The sequence below is a fragment of the Pezoporus occidentalis genome, unplaced genomic scaffold (assembly GCF_034315485.1).
Source record: "Pezoporus occidentalis ecotype Australia unplaced genomic scaffold, CSIRO_AGI_Poc_V1 ctg56, whole genome shotgun sequence".
In the NCBI taxonomy this organism is placed as follows: domain Eukaryota; kingdom Metazoa; phylum Chordata; class Aves; order Psittaciformes; family Psittacidae; genus Pezoporus; species Pezoporus occidentalis.
The window spans coordinates 1869674-1895035 of NW_026915899.1; the positions used below are offsets into that span (position 1 = coordinate 1869674).

A 25362-nucleotide genomic window follows, 5' to 3' on the forward strand; every position below is an offset into this window, starting at 1 on the left:
TCCTGTGGCCTGGCCAAAGAGCAGCCCAGCTTTTGAGAGCAGCAGCAGACAGCCCTCAAACCCTGGACCTCACTGGCCACCCAGCCCAGCAAGGATGCATGGGACTTAGCATGGTTTTTTGGCCCCTATGCCCTCATCTCAGTGAAGACCCCCCCATCACTGTTCACTGGGATTTGTCCTCTGCATGCTGGGGTCCACATACACTGTCTTGGTAACACTGTTCAAAGAGGGTCTCTCTTCTTGAGCTGTTGTATTTTTTTAGTTTTATTCAGGCTCTGTGCCAGCAAAGCCAATTGCCTGGGACAAACTTTGTGAATTTAGCAGGAAAAGCTCCATGTGCCAGCACATCTGACGGTGTGCATGCTGTCTAGCTGCCCTAACCCAGACCAGTGCCATTGGGATGGTTACTGCTGCATGGCTCCTTGTAGCCTCCCACGGGACTGTGAACCTTCCCCATTCCTGCAGCACTTGCTTTCAGAGCTCTTTCCAGAAGAAATATTTCACTTAGCTGAATAGAGAGAGTCCTTCAAGGCTGGAGAACACCACCAAAAGCATAAGCAGAGGCTGGATTTGCTGCAAAGCTGGGAAAATTCAGTGAAGAATTTTTCATTCCAATTCGTTTGGGTATCTCAAACATGTTTCTTTGCAAGGCTGGTTGTAAACCCTTTCTGCATTTGCTCTTCACAAATAATATACTAAATTAAATTACTGACAGGAATATTTAACAAACCAGCATCAACTGGAGGATATTAGTTGAAAAACGAATTACAAGTTCATAATCATGTAAAGAATTATTCTAATGTAGCCAGAGAATAGGAAACGCGTCTTCTGACCCATGTCAAACAGCTTGAATTCGGATACAGCAGCAATCAGCTTGTGCATACCTTAATGCCAAGAGCTTTTTGCACGTGATATTCTGTAAATAACTTCAATCAGCAAATCCATTTGACAGCATTAGGGCCTGTTCAGCAATGGTTCACACCAGACTGAAATTTATTCAATAAATTACTTGTTGTAAATTGTTCATGCAGATCTGGGTCATAGTTGAGTTGATCCAATGTTGCCCTCATTAGCACCTGCGTTCGCAAAAGGAGCTAAGGACTTGTGCTGCACAGACAGAAGAGAGTGCTCATACCCAGGACATCCATGAAATGGGTCCAAAACACTGTTTATACAAAGCACATTGTGTCTTGTGTCTTATGGGGCCCAGCAGAGTACCTACAACCCAGAACCAGCAGGTCCTTCATGGTCTATGTATTGTACCTCTTGCTGCATATGGCCTGTAAGGTTAATACATTTAGGCTTGCATGAAACCTGTGGCTGTTTTGCTTCAGAAAAAATGTTGAAGCATTTTAAAGGCTCTGCACCATTATAGAACCAATAACAAGTATTGGCCATTATAGTACAGATGAAAGAGTTCTTGATCAAATCTGATTAACGAAAGGGAGAAGGAGGTGGATGGTGAACAGATGATTAATATTTCATGCTAAGGTTTCCCACAGAACCTAAGTTGCATTGCCCAAAATGGCTTAAAGCAGAGCTGAATTTGAGTTCCTGCAATATGTAATATTGCAATATGTACGTACTTAACTTACAGAGATGATCTTATGTTAAGGAACTTTGTACCAGATTTGTTATAAGGAATGTTGCACTTCCTTGATTTTCTAGAGATGCAGCAAAATTCTTTTCAAAAGGCAAGAAAAACTCTGTTACCCCAGTAATTCTGTTATGAAACCTCATATATCAAACCATGACAGGAAACCAAAGGAAACACTACAGGCGTGGGGTGACATTTTGAATAACTACAGTTTTGTGTTCTATATTGATTATTTCTTTTTTATGGTGTTCGTATATTGGGTTTGTTTGATTGTTTTTACTTTTAATTCCAGGAGATTAGACCTTTATTTGCCAGTACAATTCTCTAAACAAATCCTTTATTGGAAAGAATACATATTAGACTCTTTTTTAGAACCTGTAGGACACTAAATTAAATGTACTAATACAGAAAGGAAATTACGTTTCTGTTCTTCAATTTGAGACACTATCGAGAATAAATTAAACCCAAATTATTTTTAGGAAGACAAAAAATGCCCAAACCAAATTGGTTTGTGGCTCAGATAGATTTTAGGTTTTTATTTTGGCCACTGATTAAGATTTACCATTATTTGCAGTTTTACAGCCACATTTTTATGTGACTTGGGACCACAATAATAATTCTTTCACAAATAACAGCCTTTCAGATAAAACTGTGCAGGAAAGCTCAGGCTGATCATATGGCCCGTTCAGTTACCATTCTCAATTTAATGATTATTGCATTTCTTCACAGTGTTGTCCAGCAGGCAACTGGCAAGCGAGCTTTTGTCCTGACTCGGTCTACGTTCGTTGGCAGTGGGAAGTATGGGGGTCACTGGCTCGGTGACAACTTCTCTAGGTGGAAAGACATGCACCAGTCAATCATTGGGATCCTGGAATTCAACCTCTTTGGCATCCCTTTTGTAAGTCCAGTGTCCTTCAGGCAGCTGCTGGCTCATACATGATACCACTTTAAATGAACTCAGATGTTTTCTGAAACAAGCTGCTGGAGATGGCCAGCAGTAACAGCCTCCACAGCATAAGGAACTGCAGATTAAAAAACCTAAATGTCATCAATCTTGCCTGGCTGAAGAGAAACAAGAATAGCACTGCTAGATTCAGGTTAAATCACTACAGGAGATACAAAACTGATCTCTTTATATTATGTACTCTATCACTGATAGAATATATTTCCTCCATATATTTCCAATTTTCAAGTTGGGCTGGAGAATTTGTAGAATTACTGAAATATGTTCAGATCTTCCACAGTGATGTTAATGCTCCAGGAGCCAGCACAATCTCAGTCCCAGAAAAATCCATTTCATTATGGAACGTTCTTATAAAGCTGTCAGAAATAAGTATATATCTTGTTCAAAAAAATGTTTTTATTAACAAGCTTCTCATTTGGGGCCTCAGTCACAATCACAAACACCTATCCAATGATTTGATTTTTCCTCAGGTCGGTGCTGATATCTGTGGATTTAACGGTAACACTACCTATGAGCTCTGCTTACGCTGGATGCAGCTTGGCTCTTTCTACCCATTTGCCAGAAACCACAATTCAGAGGGAAATAGTGTAAGTAAACAAAGTTATGCAAGCTGTAGCCTAGGATTACAGTAAGGACGATGGTGATTTGTACTGATTCCTCAGAAAGGTACCTGCCATTCTCGGGTGAGCTGGAGTGGCAGGTGAAAAGAGGTGCTGCCCTGACGGTTGGAATTACATGGAGAAGTGTAAATTTTTCCCATCCATAATCTAAAGGTGACAAAGAAATGCTGAAAAAAATGTAGTGTCTGCCACATAAAAGTTGTGTAGAAATGTGCACCGTGCACTTGGAATGACAGAATATGGTCTTCCAGGGCTGTTGGTAAGATTCACTTCCTGCATCTTTTATTTACCAAAGCTCAGGTTTTATCTAAAAGCCAGTAAGCGCCAGTGCATCTTCCTACTCCTTTCTTTGCTTCCTTTGTTTTTTGTTACAGTACTTCTGTGACAAAAATAGGTACAGCAGGAAGGGGAGAGAGGGCATTGTACACCATCCTCGCTGTTTAAAAGCAAGTTATAGACAAATGCCACAGTTAGAAACTCCACACAAACACATGAGAACTCCAAGGATAGCTAGCAATAGTGGCAGCATTATCAACTGGGAAGCAACAAAGACCAGAAAAGGCCAATGAGAAGGATGAAAAAGTGCAGTGTCAGTCAAGACCCATGCTCTGGCTTCAATTTATCATAAATTCCTCTCAAGATTTGTTGCAAGTATCAGGTTGTTTCTATGAACAGTTCGAAGGTCTTACAGCCTTTGTAGGTACACTGCGTTTATCTGCAACAGCAATTAAATGGTTCTGCTAGTTCAATAAATGTTTTCTTTTTTTCCTTCTGTAAACTGCTCCATGCAATGCTGGAGCACAGGTTATTAGCTAACCTTCAGTTTTCTTTGAAGCTTTATCATGGAAATGTTGCCACATTTACACCCCCAGAAAGACTCCTGTCTCTGCGTGATGGACATTCAGCAACAGGGCAAATGCAGGAGTGATAAGCTATAGTGCTGTCATTAGGGGAATTACCCTGTAGATTCCTGAGATATGCTGGTGTATTTCTCTCTAGGAAAACAAATGTCTGTGAGTTGTTAGCTACTGCTGTATTTTCTATTTACCTCTCCACTAAAATTATCTGTAATGTTTTATATATATATAATAATACATATAATTATATACATTCAATGTTTTATCTAAAATTATCTATATGTGTTTGCTTGGCTCTTTGAGCATGCAGATGGGGTCTGATCTGGGCAAGTGGGTACTAATCACATGCACAGGTTAATAAGCAGGGAAAGAGCAATGGGTCTGCATGACAGGAGTTGAGTGAATGACAGCAGTAACAGAAGATACATTTGGTTTATTTCTTGAATCCACTTAAAACACTGTGTTCACTGAACAAAATGAACAAGGCATTTTGGGTGACTCAGCATAACCTAGAAGTCTGACTGTTTTTTTATGAATTTAGGCAATATTTGTACCGTTGTCAGAATACTGGTAAGAATATACTGCAATTTTTTGAAATAATAGAAGGATGCTCTGGAACTCAGAGCCAGCAGGGAATATTATCAGTGACTAATTCTGATGTAAACATAATAATGGATAAATTCAACTTACATACTGAGCTTAATATTAAGTTAGTGTTAAAATAAAATCTGAAATACCCACTTTGCCTAATCCACTGGGGATTTCAAATGTTTTAATTAATACTTTTCTTGTCTGAAAAGCACTAGATAATAGAAAAAGCTTTGTTACTTCTGTTCCTTTTATGTTTCATTATCCTTGGAATTCATCATACATTGTTCAATTTTAATGAGAAAACTGAGTATTATGGGAAAAAATTTGTGAAGGAGAAAGGGAGCTGTGTGATTCGTTGGCTCAGTTTAGCCCTGGGGAAGGTCGGACAGGAGGAAATAAAGGAGATGCAACCCTTTGCTGCATCAGCACTGCCCTGGGTTATGTGCCCTGCATCACATCACAGGGGAGAGCCAAAGTTGCCTTGAAGTAAATCAGAAGGATCCAAAGAGTGTAGACAGATTGCTTAAATCTGCCTTCTGGATGGTGAGACCCAGCATGGATGCCCTCTCTCCCAAGAGAGCGCTGCTGGCAGTGAGGAGGTAAGGGGCACCGCTGATGCCTGAGTGTCCCCTAGTCAGGGCATCCTAAAATGGTGAGCACAGGAGGAGAATCTTGTTTCTTTGTATGGATGAAGTGTTTTCCCCACTGCACACCGTGACTTTGGTCACTCCTGTTGGCTTCAGCAGGGCCATGAATTTACTTGTACTTTTAATAAATAGATTTGTCTTTATGTTCTTGGCCAACCTCGTTATGCTGTTGTCTTTGTTTTGCAGATTATCAGTCTTCCTTTCTTCCTGTGTTTCACCTTCTGTGTCCCAAAGGGCTTGCATCTCCAGGATAAATTAATTTCTAGAGACAGGGTGTCTGTTCCTGAGCATAGACTTGAAACATCAGCTGCCTGCTGAGGAATTACAGACGGCTCACATAGACTGTGGTGAGGCCTGATCACTCTGAGCTCACTGCTGAAAAATTTGATACAAATATTACTTTGGTGATTTTTCTTATTTAAACCTTCACTTTTGCAGCACTGTGTCAGCCACAGCTCTCCTTAGGTTGCACACGGGTTCTCTGTTAAATTTGCAGTCCCTAGTTATAATGCTCAGTACAAATCAGAGCTTTTCCTTAACAGGCACAAGACCCAGCAGTGTTTGGAAGAAAGTTTGCCAAGATAGCTCGTGCTACACTTCGGATCAGATATTCCCTGCTGCCATACTTATATACCTTGTTCTTTGAGTCTCATATTCATGGAAACACGGTGGTGCGGTCACTGATGCATGAGTGAGTTTGGAGTCTCTTTTTTTTTATCATAATTTAAGCACAGAAGCAGTTGAGCTTCTATGTACCAACTAGTTGATATCTTCTTGAGAATAGTCACACTAATATTACTTTATGCTCCCTTTTAAAAAGAAGTTTTAAATGAAATCTAATCAAATTATATGCTCAAAAATAACTCTTCATATATGCAATAGATTTTCATTAAAATATAACTTACATTTTCTTCCAATGGGAAAAAAAAAACAAACCTTAAATAAGGAGAATTCTGGAAGTTTCTGAGGTAAATATGCAGTTCTTTTTGTTTTAAAAATAGGAATCACGTACCTGTATGTTCTGCATTTGAATGAAATCTATGCAATCTGTATTCAGGTCCAGAATGCCAAGAAGGCCTCACATAGAGAAATCTCCATTTTCCAATCACCCACAGCATTTGCATTTTCCAATTTAGCACTTGCATCTGGATGCTATGTATGAAACGTACATCTGTGTCCACAAATTGCACAGAGGAAACAGAGATGTTTGAGTGTAGAAGCAGGTGCAAACCAAAGATTAATAAGCACAGACTGAAAAACACCTCGGAAAATGTGACTCAGATTTGGAACAACTCTTTTTTTTTTTCTGTTTGGAAGAAGCAGGAATCAAAGTGAGGTTTATTTTCCCTCTCAGCATCTTTTAATTAGCTTTTTACCTGCTTTTGGTAGATTTTCTACTTCAGAATGCTTTATGCAAAGACTTGAGCAAAGCGAGTGAAAATAATGCGTATGAAAAGCTACTGCCCAAAGCTCTGACCCAAAGCTCTTTAGTCTCATCGCTGCAGGCCACATCCTGGACTGTTTAATGTTCTTTTTCCCTTCAGGTTAAAAACATTCTGGCTAAAGGGTAAGGCATTTTTTGCAAATTAAACTGAGATTACTACACTAAAGTGCAGACCATTTGAGTATGGAAAGGGTAAGCATGAAATCTGTTTCACCCGCTTAGTGTAATGACTAACTGATAAGTCTTAAAAGCAGTATCCTTCCCCTTCCTACTCTGCTACCTTTTTTAACTGGGTTGCATTAAGGAGAAGTTTTATATGTACTCATGTCTTGCAAGGAGTGATATGCTATTTCAAGTATTTGTTTTAGCTCTGTTTTTGCTTAATGGGATTTGTGTTAATACTGTAAATGGCCGAGTTCATTTTGGTATTAATATTAGCTAATCTCTGCTAATACAGAATTACTTTAGTGATGCTAAAGGTGCCTTTCTGATCATTCTCAGCACACCTTTAATCTATTTGGGCCACATGTACATCAGGCAATTTCCAAATTTGCTTTGATCTGAATTATAGAGGAGTCTCAGAAGCACCAACAGAGACTTCTGTCAGGTGAAACTAAGCCAAAAGGTGTGTTCTGATCATGAGAACAACCCTGCCTGGGCAGGGAGTATCCAGGCAATAGCTATTGCGTGTGGTCATTTCAGAGTTTTCGTTTAATTTCAAATGCTTATGTGCTCATTTCAAATAATAAGGAAAACATTCCATGAGATTCCTATAAGCATTTCAGGTGTCTCTGAGACTTTTGCTCAATGAAACAGAGGCACCAACAGCTCATCTGCCCCAAAAGACTGGAAAGTGGCAATCCATTACTGGAAGGGAAAGCTCTGCTCAATGGCTGAACAAGGTTAAAATAAGACAGAAGAGAGGCCAGCATTTAACAATAGGAAGCATGTAGGTGGAATTAAGCACCTTTCATAGATCCCAGATACGGTTTAACAGTTCATAGTTTCAAAATGGGAAAGTTCATTTATTTGCTGAATTTGTGCTCATGGTAGCTATAATTGTAAGAGAAAATAGTGTTGTTAGATAGTGAGACACTTGTTTCCATGTGCAAATAAGACTTCTCTTTTGTCATCGTTTCTTGATCAGCTTTTTCTCCTGAAATTTCCCACAACAAAGTATATTGAATTGGATCATAATTTTATTAGAGCAAAATTAGAAGTACAGAGAAACTGTTGATATAACAAGAAAAACTAATGGTTTGTATTTCAAAAACTTTAAGAGAAGGTAATTCATCAAAAGCCACACCCCACTTCAAATAGTTACAAATTACCTGTTAAAATGCAGTAGTGAACAGGATTAAGGTGTCCAAAAGAGCTACGGTTTTGACAGGAAAAAGAAACTGAATAAATTGAGGTTTCTTTTGGGCAGTGCCTGAGGCATGCCTTCAACAGCATTATTTCCTGAGTTTCATGTGCTCCCCTAAACTTGCAGTATTTAAGAAATCCAAGAACTAAATAGATGGGTTTTCTTACTGCCAAGGAGGTTTTGCTCATTTGGGCTAGTTTCTGTAAATCTGGGCTGGATGCAGTGATTGCCTATGCCCTGAGCAGGCGGAGCCTGACAGAGGGTGTCAGGGGTGTCACTGACACTGAGCCCACCCTGCTCAGCGTGCAACAGAAACCTGTCTTTAGACAGGCAAAGCTGCAAAGTCAGCTAAACAGACACAGTAAATATTTTTATAACAAATAATTTGTAAGTGTTTAGAGAATAACAAGTTAATATGCAACAGCCGGCGTGCATTTGTCAAAAATGAGTGACGATAAACCAGCCCAGTTAACATCTTTGACAAGGCAGCAGGGCTGTTGGGTAGGAAAGTGGGGAGAGGAGCAGGAAAAAGCAGGAGACACAAGGTACTTTGATTTTAGGAGGGCTTGGGACACACTCTACATCATGTTCTTATAAGCTATCTAGGGGGTCAGGATTCATGGTGAATTTCCTCAGAGACAGGCTTATAAATGATTGAAAGCCTACTTAAATTCTCAGGGATTTTATGCCAGCTGAGTGGAGGCTCCTGAGATGGGGAGGATCAGTCCTCTTTGCCAGGTGCTATTCATTATTTTCATTAGCTGATGCACAGTGGAGTAGAGATCTTTTCCCAAGCTGGCAGATGATGCCAGGCAAACGGGAATGTAAGCACTCTGGAGGACGTGATCAGGATCCTAAATGATTTTAATGCATTGAATAAAATGGACTGAATTCCAACGTTTCATCCATTCAGGAAAGGCAGCTAAAAAGCATGATATGTATGAAGGTTGCTTTGTCTTTGTCCTGCAAAAGATTTCTAATGTAAATCTGTGAAAGCTGCAAGTAGCCAAATCCAAGGATTGTCAAAAATGCTTTAAATCCTAGAGCACACTATTATTCCTCTGTATTCCCTTTCCTGGTCCTGGCCCCTATCCCACTCTTTGGCTCCCTCAGATGAAGTCTCAACCCACAGCACAGAAATTAAGTTTGTTTTCTCACTGCTGCTATTCTGAAAAGAAATAGCATTTTGTGAGGGTTCTGTTCTGCTCCAGTATGGCAGGTGCTATTGTAATTCCTAAATCTCTGTCCTGCTTTTGGCATTCTCTCAACCAGGAAAAATATTTGGCAGTGTTGAAGAATGTCTTGAGGAAGCAGATTTCTTGTTGCAGTGAGTAATATCAAAACATTCTGTAAGTTCTATAAAAATGTGAATTAACATTGCATATCTCGCTTTCAACACCAGATTCACCTCTGATCAGCAGACTCATGGAATAGACACTGCCTTCCTTTGGGGACCTGCTTTTATGATTGCTCCTGTTCTTCAAGAGGCAAGTACTGTAATTAAAAAATGCCATCATACTGCAATAAAAGAAATGAACTGTGCTTAGGGCATTGGATGACATTCAGGGCATGTTTGTTCATATCCACCCATTTCTTCTCTCCACTGTCAAAGCTTGCAGAACACATTTCTGAGCAGTGCAGTCAGTACAGAGCTGCCCAGTGTTTGAAGTGGCAGGATGAAAGTGAGGGCATGGCATTTCCCTGCTACTCCCAGTGCTGAATGGATGTAGGCAGGCTGGATGCTGTCCCTTGCATGCTCCTGTTATTGTGCCAACAGCTCCCTCCAAGGACACACACAGAGCAGTAATTGTCAAGCTAGGAAGAAACACGCAGATATTAAAGCAAACTGGTTTCCATATTACCGCTCACCCACAGTGTTTGGGAACTTCAGCATCTCAAGGGCTGCAATAGGAGTTTCCCAGCATCACCGCCATTACAGAAATGGTAATGACAACGTTAGCTGCTAATATAGCAGGTTTGAAAAAGCAGCATTTTCTTACAGCTGAACTGGGCATTGTGCTGGGCTCGGGGCTCTCACTGCTTGGCTGGAGCAAAGGGGAGTTTCTCTCCTTGCCCCACCACTGACTGCTGACAGCACCAGAAAGGTATGTCTGAGCTGAGCTAAATATTTACATGTGATGTACCCTAGAGCTATATGTATGTATGCAATATTTTCTAGATGTTGCCAGTGATCAAACAGATAAACAGGCCACTGTTGCTCACTGTTTTGTTTTTTTTAACCAGCCTCTGTGCATCTGTGAATTTGAAAAGAAATTCTTATTCCTACATCTAAAGCCATTCTGGCTCCACTGAGGGACTTCATTCGTCAGCCCTTCATCTTCAGACTCCCCCAGGTTTCCAATGGCTGATGACTAACAAGGAGATTTCACAGGGTCCCAAACCAGTGAGATGATGAAAGGTGTGAGAGAAACCTTCCCACGAATAGAGGGTAACAAGCCAGGGGTGGCTTCCTGCAAAGCAGTAAATGAAAGGGAACAGTATAAGGATATAAAATGATAGAGTCTAGATAAAATGTTGCTGTGTTTTTTGGGGGACTGCAGCCAAAATAAAGGCTGTGTGCCTGTGGCATGATGGGAGAAGCAGAGCTTTTGAGGTTCTTGCTGTGGGAGTGAGGTGGTAGCCAGGGTTTGTGCCAGCTAGTAGGGCAGGGGCAGGAGTGAGCTGTAAGCCCCTCACCATGGCATTGCAGACCAGCAATGGCTGCGTCAAACTGCAGCATGGCACCCACTTGTCTACAGAAGATGGGTCAGGGAGAGCTTTCCCTTCCGTCCTTGAGTCCTAGGGTGTGAGCAAGTGAGACATCCATCAACATTAAAGTGGGCACCTATGTTACACACTGGCTTATTATTTAGTGAGTCATGAAGGCAAGGCTCATCACAGTGGTTGCACTTTTCTGCAGACCAGAATATCCAGGGTTGTCATAATAATGCAGAGAAAATATGGAGAGAGGCATCTTGACTTTATAGGGGTTTTCCTTCAAGTTTTCAAGGTGCTGTATAAGTTAAGCCTACCTTTGTTAAACAGCTAGTAATACCTAGACAGAGCAAACTATCCCAGCCTTCCTTACTGCAGCACTAGGGCACTTCCTGAAACACCTAGCACTGCCCACTGCAGGAGACAGACTGAAGGACAAGACAAATTTCCAGTTTAGCAATTCTCGTATTCTAATCTGAGATTTGCATATTTTAATAAATCAGTTATTTTTACGCTTTCTATTGTTTTATCTATATATATGTATGCAAAATCCCTAAAATGTTAAATAGTAACTCCTCACGGTACGCATGCTCCCTGGGGTAGAACTTGGGGGTAAACCATGGTTCTGCAAAGGAGCAGGCATCTATGATGAGAATAAAAATTAATCTATTTGTGGGAATAAGCAACATGTGACAAAGAACAGAGTATGTTTTGATTCCAACTTTTCCTGTAGTTATTAGTTCAAAGTGCCTAAAGGATGCTAAAGCATGATTTCATCCCTGTATCAGTATGATACAACTCATGCTGCAAAGTACACCATGCAAGTAGCAGCATATTATTCAACATTTTTTACCTCCAAATTTAAATTGTTTCAAAGAAGAAAAAAATCTGTGTATCCTTCTTCCCAGATCTTATTCTCTGCCTGTTTCCACAACAGGAATGGTGCAAGAGGCACTGAGTGTCCCCACTCCATCATCAAATGTGAAGTTGTGTTTTGCAAAGGTTGCTGAGACCTCATTGCTCTGATTTTAACCCAGTTACACTACGAGACACAGAGCTAGATACTAGACTGAAATAATCATATAACATTGACTCATCCTCTGGAATGGCAGTAAAAGCCCCCAAATAGGACAGGCGTGTCTGTGTAGCATTACAGATTAGCCAGCACTAGTCACTGTTATGATAATAACTCAGCCATAATATCCAAGATTTGATGTTATTAGAATATTCAGCATACATCTCTCCATGTACAAATATAATAAAGCTAATACAATATCAGGAATGCAAAAGGATAAAAGACTTTAATCACTTTATAACAATTACAGGGAGCAAGATCCGTGGATGTATACTTCCCTGAAGCACAATGGTTTGACTACTACACCGTATGTATTTTTAAGATTCAGTTTCTTACCTTTTTTACAATATTTTAAATGGTGTGATTCCAGCAAAATAACTTAGCAATGTTCAGCAGTATTTTTACCTCAGCATCTGTGTTTAAGCAAACTAGAGCACAAAAACTCTACACCAGGCTAGCTGGGAGAGTAAATTGCACAGTTTTCAGTAGCATTTCATTTTCTATTTTTAGACTGTAAAGCTCTAAGACAGAGAATTGAATTTTCAGGAGCAGTCTAGAAATTCATGAAACTGTCAAGATTTCTTCCGTCTGCCCTGCGTGTTTTCTTGTACCGATACACTTCCCTGCGCAGAAACAGAGACAGAACCTGAGTCATGTTCCTGAGAACATGCTGTAAACCATTTTGTACATGCAATTTTGTATATGCATCACTTTTGACAGAAGGCATATTTAGAGAGCAGGGTGAGGCTGCCCTTGGAAAGATGCTTCCAAGAGGTTCAGAGCAATCTGCTCTGTGGCAAATACCAGCCTCTCCTAGTTGGAGGCACTACAGGTTTTGACCTTTCGTACACCATCCCCATCACTGCATTTCCAAAAGTGCTCACTTTCAACCTAACTACACTCTGCTGCAATCTGCAGGATAAGACCAGCATTGACTTCAGCAGGAGCAGTTAGGCTGACGCTAAGAGCTTTCGGAAATGTGAGCTCAGGAGCGCCAGGCTGTTGTTAACTACCCTGAGTGACGCTGGTGGAGGAGCGGGCAGGACAGAAATGGTCTCAGAGGAAATTAAGACTTATTTTTAAAGAAGCTTGGTCATTTTCAGCGCTTGGCTGGTATCCTCAGATGGATGTTCATCCAGCCCTTTCCCTTCTCTCTTTGCCTAAGACTGTGGCACTGCAAGGTTGAGCATTTCATTCAGCTCTTCTTATTGTGGTTCCCCCTGAGAGCCCTTTGCTGGTCTGGGTGCGGGATCAGCAGCCCCGTGTCCCCTGCACAGCCTATGGGACATGTCCACAGCATTGGCCAAGCTCAGCTCCCAGGATTTGGCAGGTACTTGCCATACACATGATGCTTATCCAAAACCAAGGCTGGGTACTTACCATAAGTTGTAGTTGCCATTTACAGACAAGAGCAAAGACTTCCTGTTACCTGCTCTGCATATAAGACATGCCTATATCTGGTGCTGGAGGCCATAAACCGGGAAGGAATGATGCAGAGAACTTAATGCTGGTTGTCTACACACAGAAGAATTTCCCTCACTGAATGCTATAATTACTTTTCAAAAGGGAAAGATTTATCCTTAAAAGAGAAGAAAATCTACAGTTTACATTCCCAAATGATTATGAATCACTTACCTTAAACTGAAATGTGACAAGCTTCATATGCATAAAAAGAGGAAGCAAAAGTTTCTTTTGCTTTTTGCTCAGTGTCTTGAGGAGGGTTGGTTTTTTTTCACAGCATATGGAATAATGATACCATTTTTAAAGATGATTTGCTGTCTTTCATTCATGATGCTTCCATCTCATGCATATGCATAGCTGCAAGGGCTAGATCCTCTTTTATGTTGAAAAAAGGAACTGGAATAAAACCCCTGAAATCTGCTTTTTCTTTGTTATTTTCACTGATGTAATTGAGATGAAAATGTACCCCTTGCTCTGTTTGTCAGTGGTTTATGGCCACAATGTACAGTGCCCAGATTTGCATTTCTTTAACTGCATTTATTTTTGTGGTAGGGTCATAAACTGCCAAGTACCTGGAACAAGAACTATGCTACTGTGCCTGCCCCACTGAGTAAGATCCCTCTCTTTATCCGTGGAGGCTACATTCTGCCAGAACAGGCACCAGCCACAACCACTACTAAGAGGTAACGTCATCTGTGTCTGTCACCGAACGACCAGGGTGCGGGTCAGACCCACAGACAGCCAAAAAAACAATCAAAAGAAAGTGCAGAAGAGAGGCTACCTGCAGCTCCCAGCTGCACCCCAGGCTATAAGCACAGTATTTTTATCCCAGTATTCGCTCCATTGCATTAGGCTAAGTCACCTCAGAGATGACTGACATCACCGTTTGCACAGCTGAAACCTACTCCTGGCTATGTGGTTACGTGCAAAAAGGCTTTTGCACCTCTTACTGCCATGCCAACTTGCTGTCAGTCAACCAAAGTAAACATATGCAAGGGAGAAATGCAGAATTCTGCTTCACGGATGAATTTATCAAATGCCATGGACAAGGTGGAGAAGCTCAAATCTCTTTTAGGAAAATAATTTCCCCTTGCCAATGGGTAATATACCAGTCTCATGTTTGAACCATGTTCAGAAGCAAATGTGGGTAGGGAAGAATGGAAACAGCACTGTGAAGCAGCCAATCCAACCATAGGGAGATAGCACTGGTAACCAGCAGACTGCCCAGTTAGCATACTTTAAGGCTACTAAAGAAGGGGAAGCTTGTCCATACTAGCACTCAAAAGGTGAGAATTTTACACTTCTGTGGGACAAGGCAAGCCAAATTTCCACCCTCATTTCGGGAGCTCATTTGGTGAGCATGACTGTCATCCTCCTGTCATGGCCTTTTTTGCAGCCATAAAATTGGAGTTAACTGTGCTCTGAGGTATTTGTTAAGTAACTTGGAATGGACAGTGCCCACAAGTGTGTACTGACACTTCTCAATGTGTTTGTCAACAGCCGCCTGAACCCATTCGGGCTCATTATTGCCCTGGATGAACAAGGAGAAGCTTCTGGGTCTCTCTTCTGGGATGACGGTGATTCAATAGGTAAGCCTGGTCCTCCAATGTGAGGTGTGGGGGGGGTATGTGTCTGCATACAGGGTTGCCTTTTCAGCAGTGTAATGGCACTGACTCCTGCTAGAAATAGCTGGAGAATTGACCCTAAATTGAAAGTTCCGGAGGTGAAAAGCAGATTGCTCTTCAAGTCAGTGCTTCGATATGAGAAAGTGTGACACTGGGAACAGCTGGCCTGCCAGAAAGGGCAATCACTCCTGTTGTGTTCCTCTAAAATCACCCTAGGAAGACATCTTAGTCTGACATTAGCCACTCACTACAATTAATGTGAACTGCTTATGGATTTTTGATACCAATCATTCTTCCTCTGTGTTTTGACAGATACTATTGAAAAGGAGAACTACTTCTTGGCTAAATATACATACAGCAAAGTAAGTAGCAACATTCAATGTACCCACATACATACACTGTATGTATTATAGCTGTATTTTAGTGTAGCCATTGTACGGTGCTGATGTCTAATTTCTCTCTGGAAAGCTTTTTTCTTATAAGCTCAGCCTTTAAACCTTGTAAGCTACCTAATCTTTTCATTTACAGACAACTACAAAATAATCCAAATATGATGCTGTGGTTTTGTGTTTCGTTCATTAAGTACCATAATGACACATCATTAATGTTCCTGCAATGATGTGAATCTGAAAATCCACTTTTCCAGCTCAGATTTTCTTTTATCTGAGTCGCAGCTTCTGGGGAACAAGGGGCCATTTTCCTTGTCTTCCTCCTGTGATCACTTTTGATCTGAGAAGGCTATGTTCCTCTCATCAAGACATCCCAGCAATTTTTTAGCTTTGATCCCTTGAAGTCTTTATTTTGTGGCCCAGAGAATTACGTAGTCTCAATTCCTTAGCTTGTGTTTCCTTGTCTGGCAGTACAGAGACTGCTCCCATGGTTGGTCTCCTATGGAGCAGTTCAGCATGCTACTGGCAACCCACCATACTGATCAGATGCTCCACACAGCACAGGACTGTATTAGCTCAGGGTCAGTGCGCTAATGCCTTTCACACAGTGCTCACTTCTGTGCAGACATGTCCTGAGAAAGCTCAATAGAAAAACCCAACAGTCTAGGCTTCAGTTGAGAAAAATACTATATAAAATAAATCTGCTAGAACCTCATTAAGTGTATGAGAGTAATTTGTGGGAGCTATTGCAAAAAACCTTAATCTACTTCAATAATGTATACACCTCATATTTTGTCTACAGTTGTAGCATTTGGTAAGAAATAGGTTATTGTATGTAGACTGTGGAATGGTAGAGAGCTGGCTGAACATGAGTCAGCTTGTGCCCAGTCGGCCAAGAAGGCCAATAGTGTGGCCAACAGGACCAGGGCAGTGATCATCCCCCTGTACTGGGCACTGGTGAGGCCGCACCTTGAACCCTGTGTTCAGTTCTGAGCCGCTCACTACAGGACAGACATTGAGGTGCTGGAGCAGGCCCAAAGAACAGCAGCGAAGCTGGTGAAGGGTCTGAAACACAAGTGTGATGAGGAACAGCTTGAGGGAACTGGGGTTGTTTAGTCCAGAGAAAAGAAGGCTCATCGGGACCTTATTGCTCTCTACGACTGGCTGAAAGGAGACTGTGGTGAGGTGGAGTTGGTCTCTTCTTAAAAGGAGCAAGTGATAGGATAAGGTGAAATGTTCTCTGGTTGCACCAGGGGAAGTTTAGGTTGCATATTAGGAATAGTTTCTTCACTGAAAGGGTTGTCAAGCACTGGCACAAGCTGCCCAGGGAAGTGGGTCGGTCACCATCCCTGGAGGTATTTAAAAGAAGGGTAGATGTGGTACTTACTTAGCAATATGGTTTAGTGCTGGACTTGGCAGTGATTTGTTAACGGTTGGACTCAATGATCTTAAAGGTGTTTTCCAACCTACATGTATGGTTTTCAAGCTGTGTATTCCTAAAACCTCTAAAGTAGTTTACAGAAAAAAAAAATAATCAAAAGAATAAAATCATGTTAACCCCTATTGTGATACTGCTCTTAGAACTTATGTCTTCAAGGAGCAAGAGAAAGCCAGGGTAAGATGATGGGTTTTATTATGTAGTCTTGTGTATTTGTGAGACATTTTCCTGGAACTAGTATCATATATCTAGACTTTAAATTTAATTTTTAATTTGTTTTCTTCTTGATTTACCAAGAAAAAAACAATTCTTCTTCAAAAAAGGGTATTTCAATAGCAAAAAATGAAGAAAAATAACTTTGGCTTTCTGTAGTCTGTGTATAGTAATTTATTCTAGGAAGGCTACAGAAAAACAATATCCAGTTTTATATTAAATACTGATCTGTGTAAATTAGATTGTTGATTCACTGGCAGTTCCATTTCTCACTGCTCATATTTGACTTCTGCCTGTAAATCCATGACTGAAGTCCCTATCTGCATTCCAGTAATCTCTAATGTCAATTTTTTATTATGTGTTTATGAAAAAAACAATCTATCTCAAATTGCAAATTGTAAAGGTATGAGAAATATATGAAAGTCTTGGTATTTGTGGCACATTTCTATATTCTTAAAAACTGTGGATGAATAATCACACCTAGTTTTAGGAGAATAGCCATGGTTTGCTCCCTAAGAGATTTACTGGTAACGTCGGACATCACAGAATTTGCTCTGAACCCAGAACAGAGTAAATGCAAGTAACGGCTGCAGGATTAGATCCTCTCAATTATATTTTCATTTAAGCAACCCAGAAGTAGAAAGAAGAATCCAAGACTAGTGCAGGCATTTAAGGCTCAGAGAACAATTCAAGCTGCCTGCTCTCTGGTACTGTTTCTCTGAGGCTGGTATTTTAATTCACTTGACACCTCCTTCTCATCATGCATAATGGCTAAGTGACATAAGTCAAAGTGCCCCAAGTCAATGTGCCCCATATATTAATCCTAGAGCATAGAAAAATACATCACCTAGATGCATAAGATCTGCTGTACTTCAGGGATGAGCAGGGAAAGCAGTGAACTCTGCCTCCAGCCCAGAGGTGGCAGATAAGATAGATACGCTCAGACTGTACCAAGTGAGGCCAGACCACACTAAAGGGATGGTGACAAGAAGACTTGCTTGATCAAGGAAATGTGAGCTTTTAAAAGAATACACTAGCCACTAGGTAACTAAATAGCCCAAAACAAGTTCCTCCTAAAACTGGTCCAGTTTTCAGGGGCAAAATGGGGCAGGGGTAAGATGAAGTTCATAGGACTAGAGCAAGACAGTAGGAAAGAAAAGCTATGATTCTGCTGCTCAGAAGTGCAGGAGGAAGTCTTCTGGTCTTGGATCCAGGACTTCCTTTTTCTTTGCATTTATGGTGCTTTGATTAATAACTGTAAGACCCCTCCCTCTGCTAAGAACTCGGAACCTTCCCAGGCAATTGCTTTTACTATGAGACACTTGGGGAGGAGGGTGTCACCCATTCCCCTTGACCACCACCTCCCTGGTTCCCCAAGACCTTCAGTTCCAGACCTTGGTCTGAAGGACAGTGGTGTCTACTGCAGTCCTGGCTCAGGGCCTCAGAGCTTGAGTGCAACCTTATTTATTAATACAGTTGTACTCACTGAGTTCAGCATCATACTGAGCTTACTGGGTCTATGTGGCCATCTTGAGTTAGCTCTCCTGCTTAGCCACACCTGAGACAGCAATAAATCACCACAGGGAGGTGGCGTCTCTCTACTGATTCTCCCTCTATGGTAGGACTCTTCCAATGAGAAGAAGACATCACATAGAAGCACCCTAAAAAATTCACCAGAAGCTTTTAGAGGCCTCTCGCCATTTGCTCTATAACCCCTTATGTAGGCAGTTTAAGACAGTGTACTTGGAATTAGCACTAATTTTTAGAGTGAATACCTGCAATGAGCAGTCTAAGCACAGCCCTAAGTTACAAATACTGCAATCCAGCTTTTGCTCCCCTTCACTATGCACCATTGAAATAACATAAGCTAATTTATGCAAAAGGTTTCATCATGGGTTTCTCCTTGGCATATTTTTAAAAAGTCATGATTGCATAGCAATTCATCATTTCCTGAGCAGTGTAATTCATCTTTATTTCTTTAACAACTTTGATGACATAACAAATGCAATGATTCCTCTTCACTGCTTGTATGGGAAATTACTGTCACTGGTGATCCAAATGAATTTGTTTAATGACTTTGTATGTCCTCCTGGTACATCCCTAAATATGGGATATATAGTAGATAAGAAGTACAACAAACAAAGCTCTGTGGGCACACAGTGTTTCTTCAGCATCCTTAAAGCTGAATATACATAAGATTTCTTAACAGGAGCTGTGGAGATGTAGGACATAAAATAGGGACAAAATATCTAGCAGCTGATCTTTGTAGAAGATGCTAGCATCTTAAAGCAGTCGTAGATGTTAATTAAATCTGCCTTAAGGTCACCTGTTGAATCTCCCTATCTGGGTTTTGGCTTTGCATATGCCACTGTACTCTGTGAATGGGTACAAGAACCAAATTTGCATTGATTACAAGTAGAAAAACATGTCCAAGATGACTGCAAATGAATGCTGTAAATGCTATTTTATTTCTTACTTTGTTAGTTTAGAATCATGTATGACGTTTCTGATGTGAAAATTAATGTGACTTGTTTTTCCTTTACAATCTCAGTCACTGATGACTGCATTGGAAGAGATTCTGTATGTTCATTGACAAAGATGGAACAGAATGCAGTGAGTCACCTCTAAAGAGCTGTTGTGGTCCTGAAATTTTCTCTGTGGCTTTTTCCAGGGACACCTGACGACAGAAATACTTAAAAATGGATACAGAGGGGCTGACTCTCTGGAGTTCAAAAGAATTACAATCCTTGGCCTGAAACGGAGACCTTACGTTGTTGCTCTCAATGGAAGAGCCATCCGTGGATATGCTTCCTCTTATGAGCTGAGTGGGGTAAGAGCTGCATTGAGCAGTTATGAAAAACCTTAGACAAAAGTCAGTGAATAACAGTAGCAGTTTCTCATCCACATCCCTTTACATCTCTAAATATAACCAGACACCATTTCTTGATACAGCAGTCTGAGTTTTAGGGAGGGAATTGAGGGAGAAAGCAAAAGCAAGAAATATTTCAGGAAACTTTGGTCTTTGCTATTTTGCTATTACACATACTACTGAACAATGTAATACACATACTTGTATTGTAATACACATACTTGTGCTATTGCACAAGTCTCTTTTACTTGATGTCTGCTGCTTGCATGATGCTTGAAAAGAAGATACAGCTCCATAAACTGGGAGGAATGTTAGCAGTTTCATGGGCATTATTTCTATTCTGATAAATAAGTAACTTGTCAAAGCTGTTTATCTGCTGCTGAAAAGAAGTGGTGGACATCTTTTCTCACCATTACTTAGTGTCCAAAAATGATTATAGCATAGCTGGATCCAATGAGTGTCTCCCTATGTTCAGAGGAGGAAAATCTCTGCTGTACCTTTGTGTTCCTAAGGAAATTATCACTACAGTGAGACAACAGTTAAAGCTTGAGCATGTTAAAGTATCCAACATCAGTGTCCCAGGTCAAAATGCATGACTTGTTTGTGCAGTGCTCCTCTAGCACCAACAAGGAGACAGCCCAGAGGGGGCAGGCAGAGGACAGACTGAACAACCCTAATAAACAGCTGCAACTGCCTCCGTGGTTCTAGTTTCCTTTCACGGAATGCAAACAAAAGGAGCAACACAAAGTAAACTTGCTTTGCTCTGGTCACTTGTCCCATATCTGTCACCAGCAACCAAGCTGAAGTGGGTCATGCACACTTTGTGTGAGATGTGATCATTATTTCCCAGCACTAACCTGCACCTAGCGAGCTCCCAGTACTAACAGTGTAAGATGCCAGTAACTCAATTGTTCAATCAATGACAGCTGAAGCAACAAGCAATGGATGTCACATCATATGTTACTCTACCCACTCGGCTCAATGATTGCAGTTTATTTGTAACCAAAGTGTTGATCCCTGTTATATGCACCTGGTTCTAACATTTGTTTTATTGAAGGAATCTGTAAAGGAATAAAATTGCTGATAATAAATTTCTGCCTTGGAGAATCGTAAAAAACCTCACTTTCAGAGGCGATGTCATAAATGAGTGTAATCAGTATTGCCTCAAGGGAAGAAATTGTTTAACTGGCAAACTGCCTTTAAGCAAGTCGAAGCAATGTAAATGTGGCAGGGTAAAGAAAACACTCCACTGAGATGTGCTTAAAGGCACCAATCACAGATATGCAGAAGATAACTGCATACTAACAGCATCACATAAAAAGATGATTAGAAAAGACTAAAATGCTTGTCACAGAAGTATCATTTAAAATTTTACTTAAGTGCAAAAGACAATCTATCTCAGTGACTTAAGAACTACTTCAAATAGCAGCAAAACAACCCCAAGTGGCTCTAGAAAGGCAAGTCCAAAACTGCACAAAAATTAAATTATTTAAACCAGCTAAATGTATTCCTTTCACAATTCAGTCAAACCTCTCCCACCTTCTCTGTACAGATATTGTAATGCCATTACCTATAATCCTCTCATGTCTGATTCTCTATTAAAAAAAAGTACTAGCAGCTTGGGTTTAGATCTCAAAAACTTACAGTCCATGTAATTAAAAAAACAACAAAATCTAAAGGGCAAATTTGCAGCTTTCTCATGGGCTTAATGAGATTACATACTGTATAATAGTTTAACAAGCACAAAGACTGTACTGTTTGAAGGGATAGAGTAGAAAGTAATATCTACCATATTTTCCTTTGCAGAAAGCGTATTTGCCTAAAAGCAGTGCTTAAGTGCATAATTGAGCCACAGTTATTTGTATATAAATAGAAGCAGTTTGCTTAGTAAGAAGCCACTTCTTTCTCTCTGATTCATGCAGCGCTACTCTGATCTGACATTTGTAATATTGCAGAATCTTCCTATTATTAGGAGTCTCTTATCTACCTCCCCCACTCCCGGAGTAATCGGAGAGCCACAGGAATTGTATTTCAGTAGCAGCTGGGATGTTGGAAAGGCAGCTCTGTTGACCAGGCTTGGGCTGACAACAAAGTGACCCAGGCATAGGAAGGTTCTCCTTTTACTCCCACATGCATCTTCTGCTGGGAAGCACAGGGAGATGCCCAGTGTCCATAGTTCCCAATGTCTGTGCAGTAGTGCAGTCTGGAGTGGCCTTTCTGGATGCCTGGTGCATTTGGGTTAGTGTTTGGATGGGGTTTCAGTATTTTTGTCTGAATCCAGCCCTCTATTTGAATAAAAGGCAAATTATTCAAGAAGTGGAATTCCTACTTACCAAGTAGAGGTAAAGAAGTGTTTCTGATAAAAGATGAAAATATTACATACCTTGAAGAAGTGACCTAAGCGTAGACTGTTAGAGTGATGTTAACATGAATTTATGGGTGGGCAAAGAAATAGCTAAGAGATGTCAACGGATATCATGTATTTTAAGAGATTATTAATTCTGAAACCTAAAACTAAAACTGGTAAAGTACTGAAAATTGAAATTATGCAGGTATCATAAAATAGATCAAATTCAACATTGAAAAGAGAGAGAGAAGGACAGGTATTGTATTTATAATTTCATATTTAATTCATGTTATTAATTAATTTTAAACTATTCCTGAATTTCTAAAAAGATGTTGAATTAGATACAGCAGTAGAAAGATGCATCCTGCCACCACGTCAGTTTTGCCTAGCGGCAGAGGTGAAGGGAATCATGAAGGTCTAAGATCAAGTTTCTCTTTCTTATTCTCTGTTTTGAGCTGGTCCTTTTTTAAGTTAACATAAGGTTGTTCATTATTTTTGTGTCTTTTTCTTTCACAGAAACTCACTTTATGGATTTCTGCCCCACTTACTCAGGAACTCAACCTCGTGATTTACTAGAACGGCCAGAAAACACTGATTATGTCCTTTAGCGTCCTTGGCTCTCAAATATTGATCTTACTTTGATTTTAATGTAAAAAAACATATTTAGCCATTGAGACATTACTTGTGCACCTGGTGACTGATCTTTTCCTATGTAGGAGCTGTATGTAAATCACTGTTCTTCAAATAAAACTTTCAATAGTAGCTAATGAGTATTAACATAAACTGATGTGTGTTCAAAATAGCATAGAAGAAATCATCCTGAAAGTTCTCTCTCACTGCAGATAGAGATAATATTTGGAAATACACTGAATAGGTCCATATTCTGGATAGCATACACTGGGTTTTCTAGGGTTGTGGGGCTCTTTTCAAAACTATGGTGGCAAAAAAATAAGGCACAACCAGAGAGTCAGCTTAATTCATATAGCCCTGTTCTGAGGGAGGCAATGTGTGTCTGTCAGGAGAATGAATGCGTGGGAAACACAGCTAATCAAAGCTTGGGGATACCTAGATCTATCTCAGCTATTTCTGGCTGCAGAATGATCTCCCAAGAACATAAGAAGCTCCAGCCTACGGAAATGGCTCTCAGGAGTCACTGTTATTTTAATAATATAATACATAAGGAGCCATAAAGACAATATATAATACATATATATGATAAATATTAACATACTGTTATAAATATTAATATGATATTGAATGAGATCTGTAAAGAGCTGATACAAATCAGGGAATAGTACCAGACTACAAAATCTACAACTGATGAGATCACTCGGTTTTGTCTCCTTTCCCACGCTCCTGAACTGTAATGAACACAGCCTGGCCATGGCTTGGGATCCAATGATCATAGAGAGAATTTGTTGAAAACATGTGGGATTGCTTTCAAGAATCTCATTCTTTCTGGAGACTGTTCCCAGAGTTAGAGTAGCGTGTTAGATGGCAACAAAGTGGTACCTGCTCTCAGTTTTCCCCCGAAGTGAGTATGTTAGCTCCTCACCAAGGCAAAAGAGCAAAGAGAGATAAGTCTGAGCACTGGGTCAGAGAAAACAAGTTTCTAACCTCCCTGACTGGGAGTGGGGGGATGTGATGGTTTGGTTTGTCTGGGGAAAGGGATGAGATTTTTGGTGCAGAGGGTTTGTCTCCAATCCACCTCCCAGGGTGGGTAAAAGTGGGAGTGGGAGATGAGAAGGGAGGTGGTAAATTTTTCTGACAAATGGCAAAAGAGGAGACTGGTGTGGAAGTCAGGGCACAGATGTGGCTGGACAGCAGGGGAGATATCGCCTTCATAAAGAGCCCTTGGCTCGATAACCTTGTGGAGCCAGGCAGTGCTCACTGGTTTTATGTGAAATCAGTGACTAACCTAGCAATTTCATATATAGTTTAATAAAATGAGAGCAGAAAAATACCCTAGTACTGGAATCAATATGCTGTTCAGGCTTGTATTACAACCTGGATGTTGTTCCTTCCTTGTTATCTTGCTCCTTGTAGCTTCAGTGAACACAACAGGAAATCACTAGTCAGTAACATGTCTGCCTTGGGCTCTGATTTCACATGTCTACTGCATAAAAGTAAGCAAGACAGCCCTTGCTTGGCATTTGTACTAGGGACATCAAAGAAAAATGGAGTTTATATGTGTGTGTATCTGGTTATTTATCCTCTCTGAGCATATCCATCTCTGAACTGTATGTGTAATTTTAGACCCTTTACCCTTTTTTGAAGATCTCGTCCCACCACCACAATTTCTTTTTTTCTGTTTTTGAGAAAAGGATGAAAACTTCAACAAAAATACAGAACGTGTGTTACAAGTGATATGAGCTGCATCCAAGAATCTACAGCCAAATATTTTACTGTCTTTTAAGATTAGATTAGATTAAACATGAACTTCCCCAGCTGTTGTCATGGATTAAATTTATTGGAGATAGAGATCCTCAAGAGAGAACTTCTCAGGCTGTGTCCATAGTCAGCTGCTTTCTCCAGCTTGCCTTTGTTAGCCATAAAACCCACCAGCTGAGTCCTTCAGAACCTGGAGGAGTTGAAATGTAAAGGGAAAAGTCTAACTTTGCATTTCAAAACCCCATTAATTTTAGGTTCCTGCCTTACAAAGCCATAAAGGGAACACAGAAAAATCACTACCCTGTGTACACTGACCACTAAAAATATGCCATTAGGCTTCACTTCTGCAGAGAAAGAAAAAGTAAACATTCTCCATGCTACTTCATATACACTTTGATTCTTTTTTTCATTTAAAATGGGTGATTTTAGGTTTAATCTCAAAGGATCCTGCTGCGCGTTCTTGTGAAATGCTCATGCTGGTTTTGCATAACATGAAAAGATGGTGTAGCCCATATCAGTCACTCTGAGGTAAGTAGCACAAATTAGATGAAAAGAACATGCACAGAGGGTTCTGCCATGCTCAGTAAGCTGGACATGAGCCCTATCTTTTGGTATGGCCAAATGTATTATTGTATGTCTTGGAACAAAGAACGGATAAAAGAAGATGTGAGACTGCTAGAGCAAGTTGAAACTAGGATCTTATTGGACAATCACCTGGGCATGAGTTCCCAGTGAAAGATTTAATCAACAAGA

The 25362-nt window shown here is 40.5% G+C and overlaps 1 protein-coding gene across 1 annotated transcript in view; it reads left to right on the plus strand.

Moving 5' to 3' along the window:
- LOC134173869 (sucrase-isomaltase, intestinal-like) overlaps positions 1 to 22980 on the plus strand; it is a 59077-nt gene extending 36097 nt beyond the window's left edge. The window contains exons 14-23 of the mRNA XM_062638325.1: positions 2327 to 2495; positions 3032 to 3148; positions 5819 to 5967; positions 9489 to 9577; positions 12131 to 12183; positions 13890 to 14020; positions 14838 to 14926; positions 15275 to 15324; positions 19674 to 19832; positions 22735 to 22980. Coding sequence (XP_062494309.1) covers positions 2327 to 2495; positions 3032 to 3148; positions 5819 to 5967; positions 9489 to 9577; positions 12131 to 12183; positions 13890 to 14020; positions 14838 to 14926; positions 15275 to 15324; positions 19674 to 19832; positions 22735 to 22794 — 1066 coding nt within the window. The 3' untranslated portion in view covers positions 22795 to 22980. The remainder of the gene's footprint in view (positions 1 to 2326; positions 2496 to 3031; positions 3149 to 5818; positions 5968 to 9488; positions 9578 to 12130; positions 12184 to 13889; positions 14021 to 14837; positions 14927 to 15274; positions 15325 to 19673; positions 19833 to 22734) is intronic.
- The last annotated feature ends 2382 nt before the right edge of the window (positions 22981 to 25362 follow it).